Here is a 22,563-nt window from a genome sequence, read left to right as displayed (position 1 = left end):
AGCACTCAACAAAGGCTAGAGTTCAGTCATAGAGGCTAAGGGAAGCCTATGAAGCTGAAAATCTGATGGCACTTGTTTAACCAATACTCCTATGACAAGGGTATTTGAGGTTGCCTGGTTACAGGGGTTTCCTTAGGAATGGTTGTTCTTTATAATCAGGAAACACTTTCACTGGAAGATAGAGGAGACATGTGGACCTTAGATTCCCAGCTGTTTAAACAACTACTGATAAATGTCTCTGTGTCAGTCAGTAGATGATCCTAGTGCATTCCTACAGAGAGATCCAAACGTGCCACCCATTATTTTCATCAACAGGTTAGAGGGAGTTGGAAGAACATGCTTATCAGATCTGCAGATATTGCAGTTGTAAGCTAATGTGATAAAGACAGAATAAGAGACAAGATATCCTAACAGGCTATCTTGTTGTCTAGAAACAAGATGAAATGTTGACAGGATGAAAGTAAAGTTTTGCAATTGGGTTTTAAAAACCCACTGCATAAATACAGGATGAGAGTAAAAACTTGGCACCACCTTGTGTGAAAAACATCTGAGGATTTTCACTGCGTGCTTCAAGTGAGCCAGCAGTGTGGCCAGGCTGCTGGAGCAGCGATGCCCATTCAGGCTGGAGTAATGGGAATGCCATGTCCCAGTTCAGGGCAGTCATTTGTCCCTTTGTCCTCCATACTGGTCAGACAGCTGCAGGAGCTTCGTTGTCATTTGTGGGTACCACATTTTAAACATTATGTTGACAAACTAGCATGCATCCAAAGGAAGACAGTCAGGGTAGTGGGTAGAACCATGCTATTCTGTGCTGAAGGCTTGAAGGACTTAGGGGTGGCCGGCCTGAAGAAGAGAAGCAAGCACAAGTAGAGAATGGCCCCCTCTAGTTGGGAGGAGGATTGGAAGAGAGAAAAGGGAGGCTGCAAAGAGCAGATTCTGCATCAGTGTAACAAAGTATTGCCCAACAATCAAAGACAACCAGCAATATGACAGGCCCTCCAGAGCAACAAGCTCCCCATAACTTGCTTTATTTCAGCAGAAGCTAGTGGGAACTCTAAAGATTAGAGTAGAAGCTTGGTATATCCAGTCAGTTTATAAATCCACCTACTTAGAGAGTTATTGTTTAAGCAGATTTAGTCAAGTATAACCTAAGACCACAACAATAATTATTTGCTTCTACATTTTTCTCCCATTAATTTTCCAACTCCCTGGGTTTTCAGAAAACCTGGTCAAGAATCCAGTTGGGAGGATACAGGAAAGTTCCTCCCTCTCCCAAAAACACTGTGAAATATAACTGTCAGTAAATTATTTAGCACCAAGTACAAAAAATGTTGTTTTGTTAAGAAAAACACTAGCCCAGTTGGGAGAAACTCTGTTGTACATTCAATTATGGAAACATTATTTGCCAAATGAATTGATGAAAGTTAGTCCAGCTCTTTGGCCCCTCTCTGTTATGGGAGAACTCCCATAACTGAAGAGGAAAAGAATGTGGCCCATTTCCCATTATGTGTTTTGTTTTCATTTACATCTGTGTATGTTTCCCAGTTTGGGGCCACCTGTCCTTGAACAGCTGGAAGCAGGCTGTATATTCTGGAACCCTAAGGCAGAACACATGAACTCCTGATCCTTGGTATTGGTAGGGGTGGCTGCTGGCCATGGGAACCACCCTTCCTCTGCCCTGGCACAGCTGTATGTCCTAAGACACTGGAGGGAAGACTGTTTTGTATTAAAATGCATTTTTTTTAGACCATAAAGCTTGTCAGTTCCTCACCCATGACTGTTCTCATAGCTTACAGGCCAGTGTCCATGTAAATTAGGCCATGATGGGAAACGCTGCAGTGAGTGCAAGGAAAATTATTACAGTGATCCGCTGGGACGATGCCTTCGTAAGTACTGGCAATTCTAAAATCATGCGTACAGCCAATCTGGTCCTACCACAGGCATACTATGCACAAACTGAACTTTAAATTCGTTTATTTGGTAGAAAAATCACCAAGTTTAATTCTAGTTATAAAATAACATTTTTGTAGCCCTATAAAAAAGGTTTTTTCTCCGATATTAAAACTTTAGTCTATACTAAATGTTAGCCCATGTTAAAATTCCTCAAGTCATTGAAATGCAGCAGACCTAAGGCCATGACTTGGGGCCAATTTTCTGCTATTTGGAAGCATATTGACAAAAACAGCTACTCTGGATTGAGATACAGGCTGGAAGATGGATCATAAGAAGCCTGCAGAGGGGTTGTCTCCTCCACATGTATCTCGTAACCCTGGGTCTACACATACTCACTTATTCATTCATTTTCAGATATTCATAGTGTGCCTGCTGGGTGTTCTAGAGAGTGAACAAACAGGGCAAGGACCTTAGCCTCGGGGAGTTTGTGTTCTCGTGCCCTTTATCCCATGTCTTAGCGCTAGTTGTAGGATTTAGAGCAGCACCATCCAGTAGAATTTTCTGAAGAAATAGAAATGTTCTGCACCTGCGCTGTCCAGTGCAGGAGCCACTAGCCACATGTAGCTGTTGAGCACTTGCAGTGTGGCTAGTGCAATGCAGGGAAAGAATTACTTATTTCATTTAAATTTAAATAGCCAGTTAGTGGCTGTCATATTGGATAGTGCAGATTTAGAATCTGGGTTGATTCGGAGAGGAGGAATCTCTCAGAATCTCTTTAAGTAGTCTTTGCATCTCTACTTAAAGTCAGTTTCCAAAGAGGTCAATCTAAAGATTCATCAGATGCGATGAACTTATAGGGTCACCTCTACCTAGCCACATGGTAACCCTTTCCTCTTCTTCATTCCTGTATAAATGTGCTTTTGTGGCTAAAAAAAACTGCCTTCATTTCCTTGCCCCATTCAAATACATATTCTCACTGTTTTCCCCTGGCTCCACTTACTTTATTTTCTGAATACTTTAAAACCCAAAGAGTAATTTTGGTTCCTGGGAAAACTGTCTTAGAGAGCCTCTTTCCCTGAGTCCCTCTACTATTTCAACATTCTTATTTATAAAAATTCTTTCACCTTAGAGAAAACTTTGCAAATGGTCAACTCAAGCCACAGACCCTGCTAACAATCCTGGGAAAAGCAGTTAATAAGGGGAGCCTTGGCATCTAGCTGGTGACAGAGTACCACCCTAGAGGGGCTCCTGTTAGAGAGCTCTAAACCAGTGTGAATGAGCCAGACAGATGGTATCTGGTTGAGGAGCCCTGTGTGTTAATTGGTTATTATTTGTAATTAGCATTATCTTTACTTAAGCTGTCAAATGCATTTTTAAATCTTCGTTCTTTGCAGTTAGTCACCAACATAGGCTAGAGATTCCCTGACCTTTTGGAAATTGCAGTAACTTCAATAGCTCTCCCCATTCTCCATCCTCAAGCTTAATCAAAAACCTACTCAATTAAATGTGGGATTCACATATAAATCAAGTATAAAAATCAAACAAATAATATTTGACCTGATTGTTTATAGTTCATGATGCGTGATCAAAACCAAAGTGATGACTGCCCTTGCACTGTTCACCATGTAAGAACTTATTCACTATGTAAGAACTTGTTCACCATGCAAGAACTTGTTTGTTATGCTTCAGAAGATTGGAGACTGTTGAGAATTAGGCTTGGGGTTGATTAATGATTGTGCATTGAGTCCCCTATACAGAATTTTATTGTTGTTAACAACCATATGATCAATAAATATGAGAGATGCCCTCTCAAAAAAAAAAAACTACTCAATTAAAGTGCATGTAGCATCAGTTTTTTTTTTCTTTTAATGGAGACAAAATGAATTTCATTTCCCCCCCTTTTTAAACAGACTTTAGTTTTTAGAGCAGTTTTAGGTTCACAACAAAATTGAAAAGAAGGTACAGAGGTTTCCCACACAGCCCTGTGCCCACAAATGCACAGCCTCCCCGCTGTCAGCATCCCCCCGGGAGTTGCACATTCACTGCGATTGATGAACCCACACGGACAGATCATAATAACCAAAGTCCATAGTTTATACTGAGGTTCACCCTTGGGGTTGTACATTCTGTGGGTTTGGGAGAATATATAATGACATGGATCTGTGATTATAGTATCATTCAGAGTATTTCCACTGTCCTAAAAAATCCTATGGATTCCATGTATTCATCTTTTCCCTAATCCCTTCCCTTAGCAACCACTGATCTTTTTACTGTCTTTGTAATTTTGCCTTTTCCTAAGTATCCTATAGTTAAACTCATACAGCATGTAGTCTTTCAAACTGGTTTCTTTCACTTAGTTTCCTCTAAGTTTCTTTCAATTAAGTTTTCTCTACATCTTTTCAGTTTGAAGCTCATTTCTTTTTAGTGCTAAATAATATTCCACTGGCTAATTGTACCACAGTTAATCCCTTCACCTTGGTTGTTCCAAGTTTGGGAAATTATGAATAAAACTGCTGTAAAGATCTGTTGTGCAGCGTTTTGTGTGGGCAAGAGTTTTCAATTCCTTTGAGTAAATACTAATGAGCAATTTCCCCCCCCTTTTTTGAGAATGGAATAGTTCTCCTTATATAATGGAAGGCAGTATGGGTCAGCACACCCATAGGTTTTATTAAGAAAAATGTATGGTCATGGGAATTCTTAGCAAGTCTGTGACATGCCTGAATCTCTCTTGGGGACAATAAGCAGCAGTCATTAGTATGTTGCCCACCATCAGATCTATGTTTCCCACTCAAATAAGTGAAGAACCCACATGTGACACACAGTAAAAATGACATTCAACATTTTCCATATAGAAACCATGACCTGATAGTGCAATGAAAAGAGGAATGTTGTATTTCAATGGCCAATGCACAGACCTTTGAAATTACACTGGTTTTAAATGTTCACCTTTGAAGTGGGAGTTGGGGAGATTCTCAGGGGAAAAGACTTTATTCTTGAGCTAGTCATAAGCAAAAGGTCAGGTGACCGAAGTTGTTTGTTCCTTTTCTCTTCCTTTTTAGCATGTGACTGCAACAGGGAAGGTACCCAGAGGCCCGTGTGTGACCAGGGCACAGGCATGTGCCACTGCCGGGAGGGTGTCAGCGGCCAGAGATGTGATCGCTGCGCCCGGGGTCATGGCCAGGAATTCCCTGCTTGTCTTCGGTGCCACGTGTGCTTTGATCAGTGGGACCACACCATTGCTCCCCTCTCCGAAGCCGTGCAAGGGTTAATTAGGCTGGCTGCTAACATGGAAGATAAAAGGGAGACCCTGCCCGTCTGTGAGGCCAACTTCAAAGGCCTCAGAGAGAACTTGTCTGAAATAGAAAGGATTTTGAAACATCCTGTTTTCTCATCTGGGGAATTCTTAAAAGTCAAGGATTATCATGACTCTGTCCGGTAAGATTTGTACTCAAGCAATAGACAGCCAAGTTCCTGCCTTACCTTATCTCCAACTGAGTGTTAACAGCCTTCAATTTAGAAATGTGCCTATGTCGACATAAAGGAAATGATAATTTTTCAAGTAAAAACCAGGCTGGCGATGATGTTTGCCTGTCTCTTTCTTACCTAGCTCAGGTTATGGGTAAATTTTCCAGATGCCATTGATAATGATGACAAAAAGCCAATCATTAGGAAGTTGATTGGGAAATCCACACACAGCAGAGCTAAAAAACATGAAATTGAAAGAGTGGTTTCTAACACAAATATTTTTTCTCAACCATGCACTCAGGGAAATTTGCTAAATCTTCCCAATTTCTTCAGTCACTCAGAAGCCCATATATTAACATGAAATCTTGTATGAGTATGATAATGGCTTCAAAATGCTATATCATGTTTATCATGTGTTATTTAATCCTTTTTTTAGTCATCAAACATTTCTAGAGATTATGTTGGTTGCTCTAGGCCAGGGCTCAGCAAACCACAGCCCACAGACAAAATCTGACACACAACCCTTTTCTATAAATAAAGTTTCATTGGAACACAATTATACCTATTGATATAGGTATCTTCTGTGGCTGCCCTCCCACTACAGTGGCAGGGTTGAGTAGTTGTGACAGAGACACTATGGTCCCCAATACCTAAAATATTTACAGAAAAATATTACTACTTTCTATACAGTAAAAAATTTACAGAAAAAGTTTGCCAAATTGCTCTTGGCAAAACCAGGATGAATTGGGTAGTCTCCACCTTTCTAGAAGTGTACAGCCCACTAAGAAAATAAAAAGACTGTGGTTATACAGCAAATCCCTCCATCCTTCATAGAAGGTCCTGGATTAAAGGATAGTTGAAGCTGCAGGGTTTTATATTATATAAAACATAAGTGTAAACATAAGGCTGTTCATTATCAATAGGCAAAAATCCCAGAAGTATATGGTAATTGCATAAATGTTACACAAGGAATATGGTACAGTTCACCTGGATACTTCACAGGCAGTGCCACCTGTGTCGTAAAGAGAGCTGCAGGGCCCGGGGAGGTCACATGGCCAAGTCAAGCTGGCAGGTAAGAAGAGGAACATCAATACTTATATAAAGACTGTTGCACTACAGGATTTGAACTGTGTTCCCAGATCAACCCATTTTTTAGATGTCAGATATGTAGATTTTTATGGAATTGTCCTCACTTTAAAATAGCCAAAATCCAATAGTTCTTTTCAAAAATACTCTATAGGCCAAAGAAACATGTCTGAGAATGAGCTTTGAGCACTGGTTTGTGGTTACAGAAAATGGCACAGTGGAACTGAGAAAGCAGAATGAGCCTTCCTGCAGTGGACATCATAGACAGAGAGGCTGCAAGAGCCCTGGGCAGAGCCAGAGAGAGGAGGGCAAGAGCGGGAGTCCCTGCTGAAGTGACAAGGAGAGCACTGGTTAATGGGCCTCTTCAGACAGAAGCCAAATGCCTGTCTCCTGGTCCCCATCTTTTGGTGCCGCCCAAATACCACCTCCTCCCAGAAGCCTTCCCTGACCTCCTCAGAGAAGGCCTGTGCTTCCTTCTCCATTTTCCCACCTCTTTGTGGATCATCTGCCATTGCCTGACTGGGGAGCTCTTGAGGCCAGAGCTGCATTCTCTGTGCTTGTATTCTCTATACCCAGTTTCATGATATAATATATGGTTGTTGGGTAAACTACAAACCAAAGGGCAGGGAGGAGGGAGAACCCAGGACGTCATGAGTGTAAGTTCAGAAGTCAAACCTTCAGGGTCCAAATCCACTTACTGCTGCACAGCCTTGGACAAGCTATTCACTTCTCCAAGCTTCAGTTTCTTATCAAACAGGGGTAGTTCCTATTTCATAGGATTCTTGTGAGAATTACTCAAGCCACTGAGTATGGTGTCTGGCACATACTAAGTGTTTAAAGAGAACCAATGATAATAATAGTAATTACTATTATTGTCATTATTACCCTGAAGAATTATCATCCTGACAGTTGAAGCCTGAAGAAAAGTCTGTGGATTAGAAGGAGAGTTAGAGCAGAAAATGCTAGGCAGCATTAATTAATGCTTTGCACTTGTGCCAAGATAAATTAGTCCATAAATTTGTATTATAATTTCCCTCAACTGTACTCAAGATCTGCACCTGGTTTCCCCATCCAGAGGGATATACTGACGATTCACTTGCACCAATGGTCTGTGCCGAGCCCAGCAAACTGAGGCAGGGCAGAAGTGTGATCCATCAAAGAAGGTGACAGACAAGGAGCACACCCACACACTCGCCACCGAGGAAGCCTCCTCACATGTGGAAACTGAAAGCTCAGACCCTATACAGAAGTAACACCAAGAAGAATCTTGCTGGAAGCAGATTTATTCTCATTGAGGAACTTATTTTTATCCAAGGCTAAGTGAGGGGTTCCATGCTGAAAGCCAAATATGCATCTGTTAAACCAATGAACCATGTCTAAATACATGTTTTGAAAACCCAAAGCAAAGGGAGATAGAATATAAACAGTTGAAGTGGAAAGATTTAAAAATGTTTATATTTTACTACACTTTGTAGGCTGATCATATTTTAAGTAAGCACTGAAAGATTCCAGGAAGCTGAATTAACAAGAAAGAGATAAGCCATAAACAGAGTTATAAATTGTCAAATAAAAAACTGGGGCAGAAAATCCATTCTAATTATGAGGATACCTAATAATGAGGGCAATTTTTTTATGTGTGATTTTTTTCACCAATCTATCAAATGCAATAACAGCTTCACTACATATACTCTCATTTTCCCCTGTAGGAGACAAACCAGGCGGCTAAGTGAGCAACTGAAAACAGTGTATGAATTTCAAGATTTAGAAGAAATATTAGTAAGAATGAGGAGTGAAGCAGACCTTTTGCTTGAAAGTCTCAAAGAAGAAATTGATTTGCATTCCAGTGTCCATAATGCAAACATCATGGGTAAGAGAGAAAATGCACTTTAGCTGTCTGTTTCTGGAAGGATTGATTAAGTCCATGGTGCATTCCATTAGTGAGTCATCATGGGCTTATTGCCATAGTACCTGAGCACTTTAGAACATGAAAACACACCCATTATTATATATAAAGGTATTATTTGCACATGAAAATTTCAACTTTTTAAGCATTGTAAAACCTGGATAACATTTGCTCAAAATAATGAATAAAGCTAACAATGTCTGATACCAAACCATGCAAAAGGACTTGTGTCATCAGCACTTAGACATTCTAATATGGCAATAATGAGGGAGAGATGCTTCCATGCCTGCCTGAGTATAAGTCACTTCTTGAGCAACCAAAAGTGCAAAGGAATATGAGAAAAAAAGGACTTAAACAACTTCATAAGAACTTCATAGTGATGTGGAGTCATTAACATCCTAGAAGCCCTTGATTCATATCGCATGGTTCTTAAAAATGAATGGGAGCTGTGCCCAAGCCAGGATCACTTGGAGGAGAAATAAACTCTAAAGCACAACTTTGATTAGCTCATCTCCTAATCTCTGATGAGATCCCTATTACATATAGAAATGGAAAATTTGTGACTACCCATAGAGGCAGCAGTGAACCATCTAACTGAGAGGTAAAGGGAAAATACACATGAAACCCACCTCAAGGCAAAAACATTGTCTGCTTTTTCCTTATCCTATGTGTACGCTCCTGTTTTTCATCTGATCTTGACTTTAAAGAAAAAAACTAGATGATAATTATGACCCTAAAGGAAGGCCTAAATGGCAAAATAACTATTGATAATTATCAATAAATGCTACATAAAGAGAAAGGAATTTGTTCTAATTCCTGATCTGGAAGAAGGTACCCACTGAAAGAGCTGAAAATCCATCAGCGATCTCTCAACCCAGGCAGAAGATGGAAAACTGCCCCCGTGCTCCTCCTCCCAAACACACAGTCCAGTAGCAGCAGAGCCTTTTCCCCATGTCTGACGCTGAGCTGGGCAGTAGAGGTGGGGAGATGAATACAGCAAGTCTTTGCCCTTATGTTATTCCAGTCTAGTGGAGAAAACAGGTGTATAAACAACCCCGAACAATGAAGAGACTACCTTAAAACATCTTCACACTGCTTCAGGAACAGAGTCATGAGAACAAAATTCCTCTGGGGTTTATTAGCAAATACTTGAGAAGTAGTGACAATTGAATTGAGCTTCACAGAATGAAGATAAATTTGTCAGATAAAGGCAGAAAATCATCCCAAGCAAAAGGAATACAGTGGTGGTTTTTTGGGTTTGGGGTTTTTCTCATAGTGAATGGGAATCATAACATCTCAAGAGTATGCTAGCGTAAGAACCAGGAGGGTTCAAAATGGACGGTGTGGCCGGCTGTCGCTACATTACGCATATGGGAAAGAAAGATCAGGACCCGGGGCCTCTGGCTCCTAAAGTATGGAGTTACAGTTTAAAGCCCAAATATGCTATCATGTGCATCAAAACATGCCATATAACTTTCATGAGTTTGTGTTTTAATAAAAATATGGAAAATACAGAGAAGTGCTTAAGAACACAGCCTCTAGAGTCAAACTGCCTGGCTTCATCTCCTACTAACAATGAGACCTCAGGCAAATAATTTACCTCATCAGAGCCTCATTTTATCACTTGTAAAATAGGGGTGATCACCCTAATGCACACGTCACAGAGTTTTGTGAGCATTAAGGAAGAAAATTTGTGATAGTACAGGTGTACAGAAAGCATTCAACAAATATTAGCTACTGTCGTCATCCTCAAAATCAGAGGCTGGCGGTCTGCCAGCAAAGCCTACCCATAACCTGTTTTTTGTGTGACAACCTCACCTATTTATTTATATATTGTCTGGCTGCTTTTACTCTACAGTGGTAGAGTTCAGTAGTTGTGACAGAAACACTGTAGCTGGCAAGCCTACAACATTTATTCTCTGGCCTTTTGCAGAACAAGTTTGTCAACTCTTGCTCTGTAGTTATGTAAACTTGGTGCGCTTGTCATATTAGGGATCATATAGGTAATCATAATTAATAATAATACATTTGTGGAACACTTTACAGAGTAATTTCATACTGTCTCACTTATCTTCACGAATTACTATCACCAATTTAAGGGTAAGGAAACACAATCTAAGACAGTAACTAACTTGCTCAAGGACATACCCAGACAGTAAAGGGTGAAGTCAACTTTCAAACCCACATCTGCAGACTTAAATCTCAGAGTTCTGTTTCTATTTTATCTGTTACACTACACTTAATCCTTCCCCAGTAAGTGCAAATTCAAGGAAGAGAATGTTGTGTTTTTGCATTGATCATTGAGACCAAGACAGTAGTCAAATTGTAGAATGATGATCTTGATAACCAATGTATAATTTCGTTTGTTTTTACGAAATTTATCTTAACTCAATTTAATGTAGACATCTCAGAGAACATCAAGAAGTATTATCAGAGATCACTATCTGCTGAAAGGAAAACTAATGAAACAACTGCCATCATAAATAACTCTGAAAAAATCAGGAGGGACTTACACACCATTGTAGATACACTAACTGCCAAAGGAAACCTATCATTGGAAAAACTGAAGCAGATTAAGATACCAAATAGCCAAATATTGTATGAAAAGGTAAATATTCATGATGATACAGTATAAGTGTGTGTGGTTTCTACTTGGTGTGCAGATCTGTTCAATTGTATTTCCCTGTCTATTTCTTTTTTCATTTGTATTTTATAAATGTATAACTGTAGTAACATATATATGCTGTTTTTTTATATAGATACATGCATATTTTTTAATTTCTTAAGTCAAAGTTTGAGGAAAAGAGTAAAGCTTGTGACTTGATTTTATTATTTTATATTATTTGCTGTTTACAAAATGATACAGATTATGGACATTTCCTCCATATTTGTTAAAAAAAATGAAATTAACATGGAAATGCTAGACATTTGAATATTTTCCCCAAAAACAGTTAGGTATAAAAATGACATTGATTGGCACAATGTTAATAACAAAAAATTTAGGAACTGATTCAGTTACCTAAGACATGTAATCTACGTACTGAACATGAACGACCACGGAAGAAGCACGTAATAACAGAGCAGTGCTTTACTTCCGCAAGCCTGCATGGCATTAGACGAAACTACCAACAAGTTGCTCTTTAACATAAATTGTTTCCCTTGCAAGGTGTGTGGAGAACGAGGGGACGTGTGTGCGCTCTCGTGCTGTGGCGGCCCCCTGGCCCTCTCCGGGACCGCCCTGCAGAAAGCTCAGGAGGCAGAGTCCATGATTCACAGTTGGAGCAGCCAGGCTCACGGGGTAAAGAATCAGGTAGGTTAACGTCTTCTCTTACTCTACTTGCAAAGCTCTGGTACTAAAAAAATGCAAACTACTTGAATTTTTAAATACTGCCATTTGCTTCTAATTGAAAGGACAGATTCTAGATATTAAGAATTCTTATGCCTGGAAGTATATGATAAAAATACAGATTTGATATAAATGTAGATTTAAAAGTAGATGTGAATATTAACTTATTTTATATAGTAAATGAAATATATGTGTGTAAATATTTATTTATATGTGTTTATGCATATAATGTAGTGTGTGTGTTGTAGAGAGAGAGAAGAGAAAGAATGCAAAATATATGTTTGTAGGACATAGGCTTGTGTGGACATGTTTCTTTTATAGCACATTTTACAGAAATGTGAAAACGCCTATACTTGATTTAAAAAAATATACACCTCTCAAAGTAAAGAGTAATTTTTTACAAAATCAATGATATATTTGAAATTCTACTAAATATACAAATTTTAAAGAATTTAAATTTAATTAGAATTTGATTTAATGTTACAAAATATCTTAACAGCCATATACCCTTGTGTCTTGAACATCTTCTTATGTCAACAGACATGATAATGTTGTTTTAATATTTACATACTTGATAATTATATCTCTAATAATTTCAAATGATTTCATGTATTTTAGCACAGCTGTGGTCCACAGTGAGGGACAACAGGGATGAACAGCATTCACTCAACAGGCAGTGACCCAGTGCTGGTCGTATTGATAAATGAGCATAATTTTTAATTACCTAGCTTTCTTTAGATTTTTTTATGACTCCAGTTGTAGGTATTCTGTGGATGCACTGTATTTGCCTTGAAAATACAATAGTGATGTGTTTCTTAATTCACTCCTTCTCTGACAATACACATAGAGCCTTTGATGAAGAAGAAAAAGCTCCTAAAAAGCTGAATTTTTTACCAAGATAAGTTAAATATTATAGTAGTCCATATTCTTGTTTGCAAGCAACAGAATATGACTCCTGAATACAAAGGAAATGTATATGAAGACATCTAGGTCTCAGAATTGAGAGGAAGATAGAGGGCCAAGCTTGGGATTGGGCTGAGAACCACAGCCCTCACTCACACACACACACACACAAACACACAGCAGCAGTGTGCACTGTGAGCTTCACCTCAGTGGGCCTGAGCCCCAGCTGGTCCCATGACCTTGCTCCACATGTTCCAGAATCCAAGTTTATTATACATGAAATACATATATATTTACACACATATGTTTACTATATAAAATCAATCAATATTCAAAGGTGTGGTACATATACACAATGGAATATTATTCAGCCATAAGAAGAAAACAAATCTTACCATTTGCAACATGGATGGAGCTAGAGGGTATCATGCTCAGTGAAATAAGCCAGGCAGAGAAAGACAAGTATCAAATTATTTCACTCAATGGAGTATAAGAACAAAGAAAAAAACCGAAAGAGCAAAACAGCAGCAGACTCACAGAACCCAAGAATGGACTAACAGTTACCAAAGGGAAAGGGACTTGGGGGGAAGGGAGGGATAAGGGATGGGGGAGAGAAAAAAAAATAAAGGGGGCACCATGATTAGCATGTATAATATGTGGGGGGGCACAGGGAGGGCTGTACAACACAGAGAAGACAAGTAGTAATTCTACAGCATCTTACTACACTGATGGACAGTGACTGTAATGGGGTATGTGGGGGGGACTTGGTGATGGAGGGAGTCTAGTAAACATAATGTTCCTCATGTAATTATAGATTAATGATGCCAAAATAAAAAATACATAAAAATAAAATAAAATAAATCAATATTCACATCTACTTCTATGTCTACATTTATATTCATATCAATATATCAGAGCAAGCCTCTAAATTAGCCAAACTGGAGAGTATCCCTACACACACTAAATGTTAGAAATAATTTTATGTAGTCATAATTCTGTATTGTTGCATAGTTTTTCCCTTATGGTATTCTTCATTGCTTTAACAAATATTCATTGAGTACCTCCTTTGAGCCAGACATTCATCCAGATGTTAGGAATGCAGCAATGAACACAACAAGTGCATATCCTGGCCTTGCATCCCAGTGGCTAAAACAATCCTCAATTGTTTCATGTAATTTTAAACTATTGCCCCTTCTCAAAACACAGAAATCTCACACCATTTAAATAAGCCCTGTCTTAAGCTATTACTTTTTAAAATAGCCCCTGAAGTACATAAGAGCAGCATCTGGCTTAATCAGCACACACGTGGTGCACTGGAGAAGGACGGGCCCAGGGCTGTCATGCTGATAAAATGGTGTGCCATCTTCCTCTTGCTTACAAGGGGGAACAGTGCCAGAGAGCTTCTGAGGAAATTCTCAGGAGTCAGTTGTGACAGAACATGGACTGCAGAGAGATGTTCTAGGAGGGCAATAATTTACCAACCTCTGTGTTTCTGAACATGACCTCAACAAGTCTATGCAGAGATTTCATCTGTTTAATGTGGTGCTTTCCTGTCCAGAGTATTTATTTCCGGAATTCTCTTTTCACTCTTACACATTCTTACTTCCTATCATTTTTTTATTGAGATTAAATTGACGTATAACATTGTATTAGGTTTAGTTGTACAACATAATGGTTTGATATCTGCATATATTGTGAAATTATTAGCACAAGTTTACTTGACATACATCACCTTACCTAGTTACATTGCGATGAGAACTTTTAAGATCTCTCTTACAAACTAAAATTGGTCTAAAAATTAAAGCTCCTGAGTAATAAGGAACCACTCTCAAAAATACTAAGATACATACTTTTAATCATGTAAATATTTCTTTCTTGTTTAATCTTTTGCTAATGATTACAATTAAATCCTTTTCCACAGCCTCTGTAAGGCTCAAATTAAGCAAGCTCCTTCTGTGGGGGAATAAAGGGCGATTTTTTTTCCTAATTATGTTTGATCCTAATTAGTCCTACTTCTGTCACAGTTCATTTATTCAATACGGCCCAACCTGTTGGTGATACTGTCCTATTGATTTTTTTCTCTTTCTCTAACTTGATGGAATCCCAAGAACAAGTCCATGAGCTTTCTCAAATCACATAATTAAGAATTTGCTCTTCAAGGTCGTAAGCCTTTTAGTCCTATCATCCCTCCACCAAGTGTACAAAGTGTTAGGATTTATCTTTGTAGCCTGCTCTGAGTTCAAACTCATTTACTAAAGAAGGAATGTTGTCTTTTTAGCTTTCAAAAAAGTACATTATTTAAATTTGAGGAATGTTTAAAAGAGTAGCTACTTTAACTTGTATAGAAAAAATGCTCTCAGCTTATTAAACATAATGACCACTGTAAGTTAATCCTCAGTAATTTCTGTGAAATTTGTGGATATTATAGAATGCTAATGTCTCATTATAACAGAATCTGGGTTTTAGATTTGTATCAGGAAAAGTCATTAGTACTAGGTCAATATTTGATCACTAACAATGTCTTAAGACATAAATTTCTGTTACTAAGTAAACATGATAATGAAAACAATATCTCTTTAAAGAGTCCTTGAAAATAAATCTGTTGTGTAATTTCTAGACTTCTATGTCATTTTTAATGACAGTTTTATTTGGTATAGCTAGGAAATTAAACATCACAGAATGTGCCTAATTGTTGAGTGTTTCCTCATTGTTATTTTTTTTCTTATTCCAGATAAAAAATATAAGTAAACTGGCAGAAGTCTCCAAAAACAGTATCTTCCAGCTGAGTGAGAAACTGAGGAATATGAAAAACCAAAGTGAATCTGAAGAAGAAGAAATGAATCTTTTAATCAGAAAACTAACAAAGTTTTTGTTAGGTAATTTTTTTTTTTATATTAGGATGAGTTTTTGTTCCTTCTTCCTCTTCTTTTAAAATGCATATTCAAACATCACAACTGAGTCCAAATTACATTAACTGCAAATAACATGCCCAAATTAGACACATGATATACCGCTTGATTTAAAATATCTTCATGAAAATAATCCCAAATATTAGCTGTACCAAAAAAATTATAGCTTCCTACATAAAACTAACTTAGGAATAAATCCTAGAATTTAGTTAAAATTCCAAACAAATGAGTTTGGTGTTTAAAATTATTGCATTTTTCTAAAAATAGGATAGTCCAACATGGATGACACTGTCAGATTCCCTGAGGTGAGCTTCCATAGCTTTCTCTGCTACAGAGTATACGAGATCAAAGGATGCCAAATTTTAGTGAAATGGCATCTAAAATATTAGTTATTAGCTATTACTATTTTCCAGGTCTTATCCTGGCTGTCTGTGGCTAATCAAAAGGAACTATTTGATTCATTAGCATTATGAATTATTATTACAATTACAAATTTATCCCTCATTGTGCCTTTTTTTGGGAGAGGTTTATTGAACCCCTGAGAATTATTAGTTAAGAAAAAAGATCAAATAGTACAGCTGGAGTTGACCTGAAACCTTACTCCCTGCCAGTACTGCAGTTTGGGCACCACTCTATATGGAATTAATCTTAAGAGGCTTTCTTTTCCAGAGCCATCTTCCAAATTCAATAATTTAACACTCTCTACATGAATTAATGGACAGTTGGGATATCTGTTACAGTCTTTGCTCCATCACTTCGTTTATCTGTTTCATATTTTTAGGAGACCTCTGTGGCCAAGTATTTTTTCCCATCTCTGTGGAAATTCTAGAAATTGTATTAGCAACTCTAGTTGAGATGGGAAAAAAAATTAGGCAGTAAAAATAATCTGTAAAAATGACAAAAATAATGCATAAAAATGAATGGGGGTGGAATCTATTGGTCATTTTGTTTGTTCCAAAGCAAATTTTCAAAGAGTTAGCTAGACACATTGTTACTGACAGGACACAGATCCATAAATTGGTTGGATTGAGGAACATGTTAGCTTTTTCTACTGATAGAAGTCAATTCAAACAACAAAACAAAACTAAAATCAAAACTGCCAGACCAGTTGTATGAGAAAAGGGGATGTGGCCCTAAGCCCCAACAGTGGTCAGAAAGCAGCGGCTGCCTGCTTTCTTAGAGCCATCTTCCAAATTCAGCAATTTGCAACAGGGCCATAGGGTTTATTCCTTTATTAGTCTCAATTCTCATTGCTATGGAACATTTTTTTTAAGAAAATTTTTACTTTAATTAAGCAAAGGAATCAAAAAATAAAAAACTGTCCAGATTATCACAACAAAAATTAGAGTAGGCATAGAGAAAAATCATATTCCATAAAAGAAACTTCTCTAGTCAGGGTACCAACAGCCTTGGTCACCAGGAGCCAGTGCCCTTCCCCCACCTGGTTCTACTCTTTTCCATGCTATAAAGCCCAAATAAAATTATCATTCAGTTATGCAGTAGCCACACTATTCAGAAATTCTTTGACCATCTTACTATTTTTCTTATAGTCTGAATTCCTTATTAACAAAGTTATACATCATTTCCTCTAAAAGTGCTCATAAAAATTTTGCATTTGTAACCTCATAATAAATGCCAGTGAATGTTTGATTACTGAATATGTGATTAAATTAAATTCACTTTTTATTAGAAGTTTTTTATAAAAAGAATTGCTATTTCTTTAAAAAGCCAACTCCTGATTCTGCTTAAAATATGGTTTTAATTTATTCACAAAAAAGTCACTGTTTTCAAAAATTATTACAGGGAGAAAAATCTTCCTTTTCTGTGACACAAAATAGCTGAAGAAAAGTTGACTGCAGGAAGGACATATACACTCCTGTCATGTCAGTCAAATGCTAAAAATCATCCCAAGCCCACTGCCTCCTACATGAAGCCCAAGTTCCTTAGCCTCCCATTAGGGGTTCCAACCTTTCCAAACTTCCACTCGGACACCTCACTCTCCCTCCAACAATGATCCTAATACTGTTTCTTGTTCCCTCAGCCTGGAACCCCTTTCCCCCACCTTTTACCCAACCTGTCACAAGGTTAATCTCTGCTGTCCTCTAAGGCCGGGTTTAAATGCCTTTTTAAAGTTCTTCTCCTCCCTCTGGACCCCACATCATTTTGTCTTACATTTATCAGTTGTGTACTTGTGGGATTATTCATATAGAATAACTTTTATTTCCCCACTTAATAGTAAACCCCTTAAGGGTTAGATATGTGTCTTATTCATCTCTAACTTCCCCTGTGGGTTTAGCATCATATGTCAATAAGGAGACAGAACACAAAAAGTTATCACCCTAAACACAGTCCATCTTCCACTCAGTTCTCAAAAGGTGCCAATGTTATTTTTCTGAAAAGCAGGGCATAGGTGGATTTACAAATTTCTTTATAATATGTTATTCAGCTGGTACTTTACTCTGTATTGTCACATTCCCTTCTGAAAATAGGCCTATGAGTAGTAGCATCAGGTATAGTTACCCAGTTATACAAATGACCAAAAATTGTGAGCCATGTTAATATCATACAGGATTGGAATCAAGTTTTGTTGAGTCTAAACCCAGAGCTTCCCAATTGTTCACTCATTGTGTCTGAGTATTAAAGAGAGGCATCTAAACATTTTCATTGCTTTTGAGTCTGTACTTACAGTAAGTAATCCTTGGGAGGATATTTTGTAAGACATATACAATATCCTCAGTCTGTAGTTTTCATTTTCCCAACAAGCATTTGCATAGCATGTATTCAGGACTACACAAGCAGTATTGGTTTGAGGGAAAAGGGAAAATTGAGGGTGGGGAAGACTCCGTGGGACACATAGAGTCTAATGCCTGTATTCTGGGGACCCATAATCAATATCAGTGTATTTGACTTAGAATTCCTTGTGGTTATATTTACAAGATACACCATTGATAAGGAGTCATAATAACTAAAACCCAACTTCTTATTTAAGAGGAAGACATGCCTCCAGAGGACATAGAGAAAGTTGCAAATCCTATACTTGACATCCACCTACCAGTAACATCACAAAATCTAACCCATGAACTTGACAAAATACAGAAGCTGATGCAACTCTGTAAGGACTACAGGACAGACAAGAACAGGCTAAATAAAGCAGCAGGTGGAGCCCAGAAGGTTTTGGTGAAGGCGAAGGTAGCTGAGTAAGTACAGCACTAATATCCTCCCCTTGCTCTAACCAACCATCAGCCAAGGCCTTCTGAAAAATACTTGCCTGAGGAGCTATAATGTTCAAATGGAATTACCCTCCAAATTGAGGGCTAAACTCTTTTTGTAGGTGCCTCAGGAAGCTGGGGAATTAGGGAATGTGCCAGAATGCTCATTTCCCATTTTCCTTGAACTCGGAATGCCTTTCTCGTAATCTGTTACCTCTTTTTACCATTACATACCAGTAAATGCCATATACTGATTACATGCAAATATTAACAAGTGGTGAGAGTATCAGTGTATTTTTCCCTTCCTGTGTCCCTGTTTTTGTTACTTTCTTAATTTACTTTAATAAGTACTGAAAGGAAAGGAGCGACACATAGCAGCAATTCACCGGACAGTTCTGCTTTATTAGGGAAAGGTGCTGGGTTATATAGGAAGGGGCATGAATTGATTGAGGTGTCACTTCTACGGGGCTGGTGGCTGTTGGCTAGGTGCTGGGATTGGGAGGGGGGCGAGAGGTGATTGGGCTTCAGGTGGCGCTGGCGGGAACTGAGGACCCCGAAGAGAAGCCGGAAGTTTGCCATCTTACTGGTGGGGACCCTTCATTCCCCCCTTTCTCCTCTATGGGTTTGTGGATGTTGCTTTCTCTCTGACTGCTTCTTGCTGAACAGGGGCGTAGAAGGGAGTGAGGGTTTGAGGATTGGGAGGAAAGGGTTGATAGGATTCCCCACAGTAAGGATGAGTAGATGACAAAAGGCTGATCAGGCCAATTTCCAGATGTTAGCCCAGCTGATAAAACCACAACCTGGGCGCCCCTCTACAAACAAGTCCCCCCAGGAGCTTGTTTCAAGTGCGGAAAAGAGGGACATTAGTCAAGGGCGTGCCCCTCCCCCAGATCTCCTACCACCCCATGCCCCAGATGCCACAAAAAGGGCCACTAGGGGTCTGATTGCCCAACCACCTGAAGGGGAGGCTGGACGAACAACCCCCATCCTAAGCCCGCCGTAGTAGGGCTGGCAGAAGAAGACTGACGGGGCCCGGGGGCTTCTCGCCCGACCATTTCCATCACCAAACAGGAGCCCAGGGTTACTTTAACAGTAGACGGTCGCCCCATCTCCTTCCTCCTAGACACAGGAGCCACCTTCTCAGTCTTGCGAGAATACCGGGGCCCTACCACACCAGCCATTACTCCTATAGTCGGGGTAAGAGGTAAATGCCCCCCCCCCTTTATGCACAATCCAAGACAATCCCATACCTTTCTCCCACTCCTTCCTGGTTATGCCCCAGTGTCCCATCCCTTTACTACGACGAGACATCCTTTCCCTCCTCCACGTTTCCATAACTATATCCACTCCCACAGCCCCCAGTACTCCCTTTCTGATGGCCCTCATAGCTGACGACCCCCCTCTACCCAATGAAAGCTCCGGTTCTGCCCTCATACACCCTGTAAATCCCAGAGTTTGGGACATTACAAGCCCCTCCGTGGCCCTATGTCCCCCTGCCTCTATCAAATTATGTGACCCCTCTCAGTATATCTGTCAGGCCCAATACCCGCTAACCACTTCAGCCCTCATAGGCCTCCAACCCATCATTCAAGATCTCTTAAACAAATATTACCTCAGATCCACTCACTCCCCATTTAATACACCCATATTAGCTGTTAAAAAAACCAACGGATCTTTCCGCCTTGTCCAAGACCTTCGCCTCATCAACATAGCCGTTGTCCCTATCCATCCCTTAGTTCCAAATCCATACAGCCTTTATCGCAGATCCCTGCCTCAGCATCCCACTTGTCAGTCCCAGATCTCAAAGACCCATTTTTCTATCCCTCTAGACCCCTGCTCCCATGACTTTTTCATCTTCACCTGGACAGACCCATACACAAGACATTCTAAACAACTCACTTGGACAGTTTTGCCACAAAGCTTCCGAGATAGTCCCCATATTTTTAGACAGGTCCTAGCTCAGGACCTCAAACAGTTTCATCATGATCACTCCAAGTCCACCTTATAATACATAGACAATCTTCTACTCTGCAGTCTCTCGTGAGAACAGTCTCAACTTGACACTGCCCTCCTACTTAACCTTCTAGCTTCCAGAAGTTACCGAGTATCCGCCGTCAAAGCTCAAATCTCTTCCCCTTCTGTCACTTACCTCAGATTCCTTCTATCTCAACAAAGAAAGTCCATTACCTTAGACAGAAAATAGCTCCTCTCTGACCTGCCCATTCCCAAAACCAAGACAGAAATCCTTTCCTTTCTAAGCCTGGCTAGATATTTTAGAACGTAGATCCCTAACTTCTCCCTGCTCCCTGTTGGCAAGACCCCTATATGACCTCAGCAAGAGCCCCCCTAAAAAACCATTATCGTCCTCACCCCAACACTCCTTCATTAAGCTCCATCAAGCCCTTGTAGAAGCCCCAGCTCTCCATCTTCCTGATTTGTCAAAGCCCTTCTCATTATACATTCATGAGAGGTCCAGTCAAGCTCTAGGAGTCCTAGGCCAATATTATGGCCCATCCTTTGCCCCAGTAGCTTATCTCTCCAAGCAATTAGACCCCACAGTTCGGACTTGGGCCCCTGCCTACGAGCATTAGCCGCTAGACAGCTCTTGCAGAAAGAAGCTCATAAACTGACATTCAGGGCGTGCCTTACCATTCTGTCCCCACATCAACTAAAAGATCTCTTAACCTACAAAAGTTTACAGACTCTCCCTCCCTCCAGACTCCTCACCTTACTGTCCTCTTTCCTCCAAAATCCCATTCACCCTCTTTGCCATCGATACCCAAATCATGACTTTTTCCTCCTTTACTGCTCTCTTGCTTTTTTCCTCATTCCTATTGTCTTCCCCGCCACCCCAGCCTCCTTTGTATGGCGATTCAAAGTCAGAGAGACTTACACACAGCATCAAACAAAAGTTACTGCCCTCATTGCCACACCAGACTGTCCTCTGAAAAGCTGCTCTGAGCCTTTATACCTCCACTTTCCTCCCTCCACCGAAGTGTTCACTAGCAGCTACCCTTATTCTCCCTACCTATGCTTCCTCTATGACCAAAAACAAGCCTATTGCAGGCGATGGCCAGACACCTATAAGAGATGTCCCTACTGGTCGTGCGCCATTCACTACATGAGTAACTTCTAGTACCCACAGTATTACTCCTCCAACCATTTCATGAAATATCCCAACGGCTCATTCTCCTTATCAATCCCAGATCCCTGGGACTCTCGATGGGCTGCCAGTCACAGCCTCAGTTTACTACGGGGGTCCTCGACCCCCCACGGTACCCTTCATATCTCTCGAAAGTATGTTCCCTCTCATTCCCAGATCTCTCAAGTTGCATCAGATAGCAGACATTCCGAAAAAGTCATTATCCAAACTCTTGATAGCGCTTCTTCATCTTCTTATCCCCACCCCTCTTCCCATTTCTCCTACTCTTCATTACAGCTCATTCAGGACACCACCATCTTTCTCAACCACACCCTTAACACAGCCAATTGTTTCTTGTGCGCATCACTACAGCGCCCACTGCTGGCCGCCGTGCCCCTTAATATTTCCAACTACTCCTTCCATGCAGAAAGACAACCCCTCTGCCCCCTGGCAGACATACCCCTATGGGAACCAGAATACGCAGATGTGTATTCTGTGTAGGCCCAACTCCACCCCCCTCCAGCGCACTTCACTGCCTCTCTATCTACACCCCTGCCTCCGGCTCTAAGACTTTTATGCAACCGGGACACTTCTTTTAGTGTAATAGCAGTCTTTTCAACTCACTGCCTCTCAACTCCAATACACCCTGCATTCTCGTCACCCTAATCCCACAGTTAACACTTTACAGCATGGCAGAATTCCTTGAG

At 39.9% G+C, this 22,563-nt stretch overlaps 1 protein-coding gene and 1 long non-coding RNA gene across 7 annotated transcripts in view; one reads left to right on the top strand and one right to left on the bottom strand.

Moving 5' to 3' along the window:
- Window positions 1-22,563, bottom strand: part of LOC140849943 (uncharacterized) — a 162,913-nt gene that overhangs the window by 102,940 nt on the left and 37,410 nt on the right. The gene's annotated exons all lie outside the window — the stretch shown is intronic.
- Window positions 1-22,563, top strand: part of LAMB4 (laminin subunit beta 4) — a 125,101-nt gene that overhangs the window by 91,806 nt on the left and 10,732 nt on the right. For 5 of the 6 annotated variants that reach the window (XM_073239025.1, XM_073239024.1, XM_073239026.1 and 2 more), the window contains 7 exons: window positions 1,790-1,886; window positions 4,953-5,328; window positions 8,151-8,311; window positions 10,750-10,955; window positions 11,514-11,657; window positions 15,328-15,472; window positions 18,495-18,702. In XM_073239025.1, coding sequence (XP_073095126.1) covers window positions 1,790-1,886; window positions 4,953-5,328; window positions 8,151-8,311; window positions 10,750-10,955; window positions 11,514-11,657; window positions 15,328-15,472; window positions 18,495-18,702 — 1,337 coding nt within the window. The remainder of the gene's footprint in view (window positions 1-1,789; window positions 1,887-4,952; window positions 5,329-8,150; window positions 8,312-10,749; window positions 10,956-11,513; window positions 11,658-15,327; window positions 15,473-18,494; window positions 18,703-22,563) is intronic. The other variant, XM_073239027.1, reaches the window with a different exon arrangement.

The sequence above is a fragment of the Manis javanica genome, chromosome 6 (genome assembly GCF_040802235.1).
Source record: "Manis javanica isolate MJ-LG chromosome 6, MJ_LKY, whole genome shotgun sequence".
Taxonomy (NCBI): Eukaryota; Metazoa; Chordata; class Mammalia; order Pholidota; family Manidae; genus Manis; species Manis javanica.
This window is presented reverse-complemented; position numbering and strand designations above follow the sequence as displayed.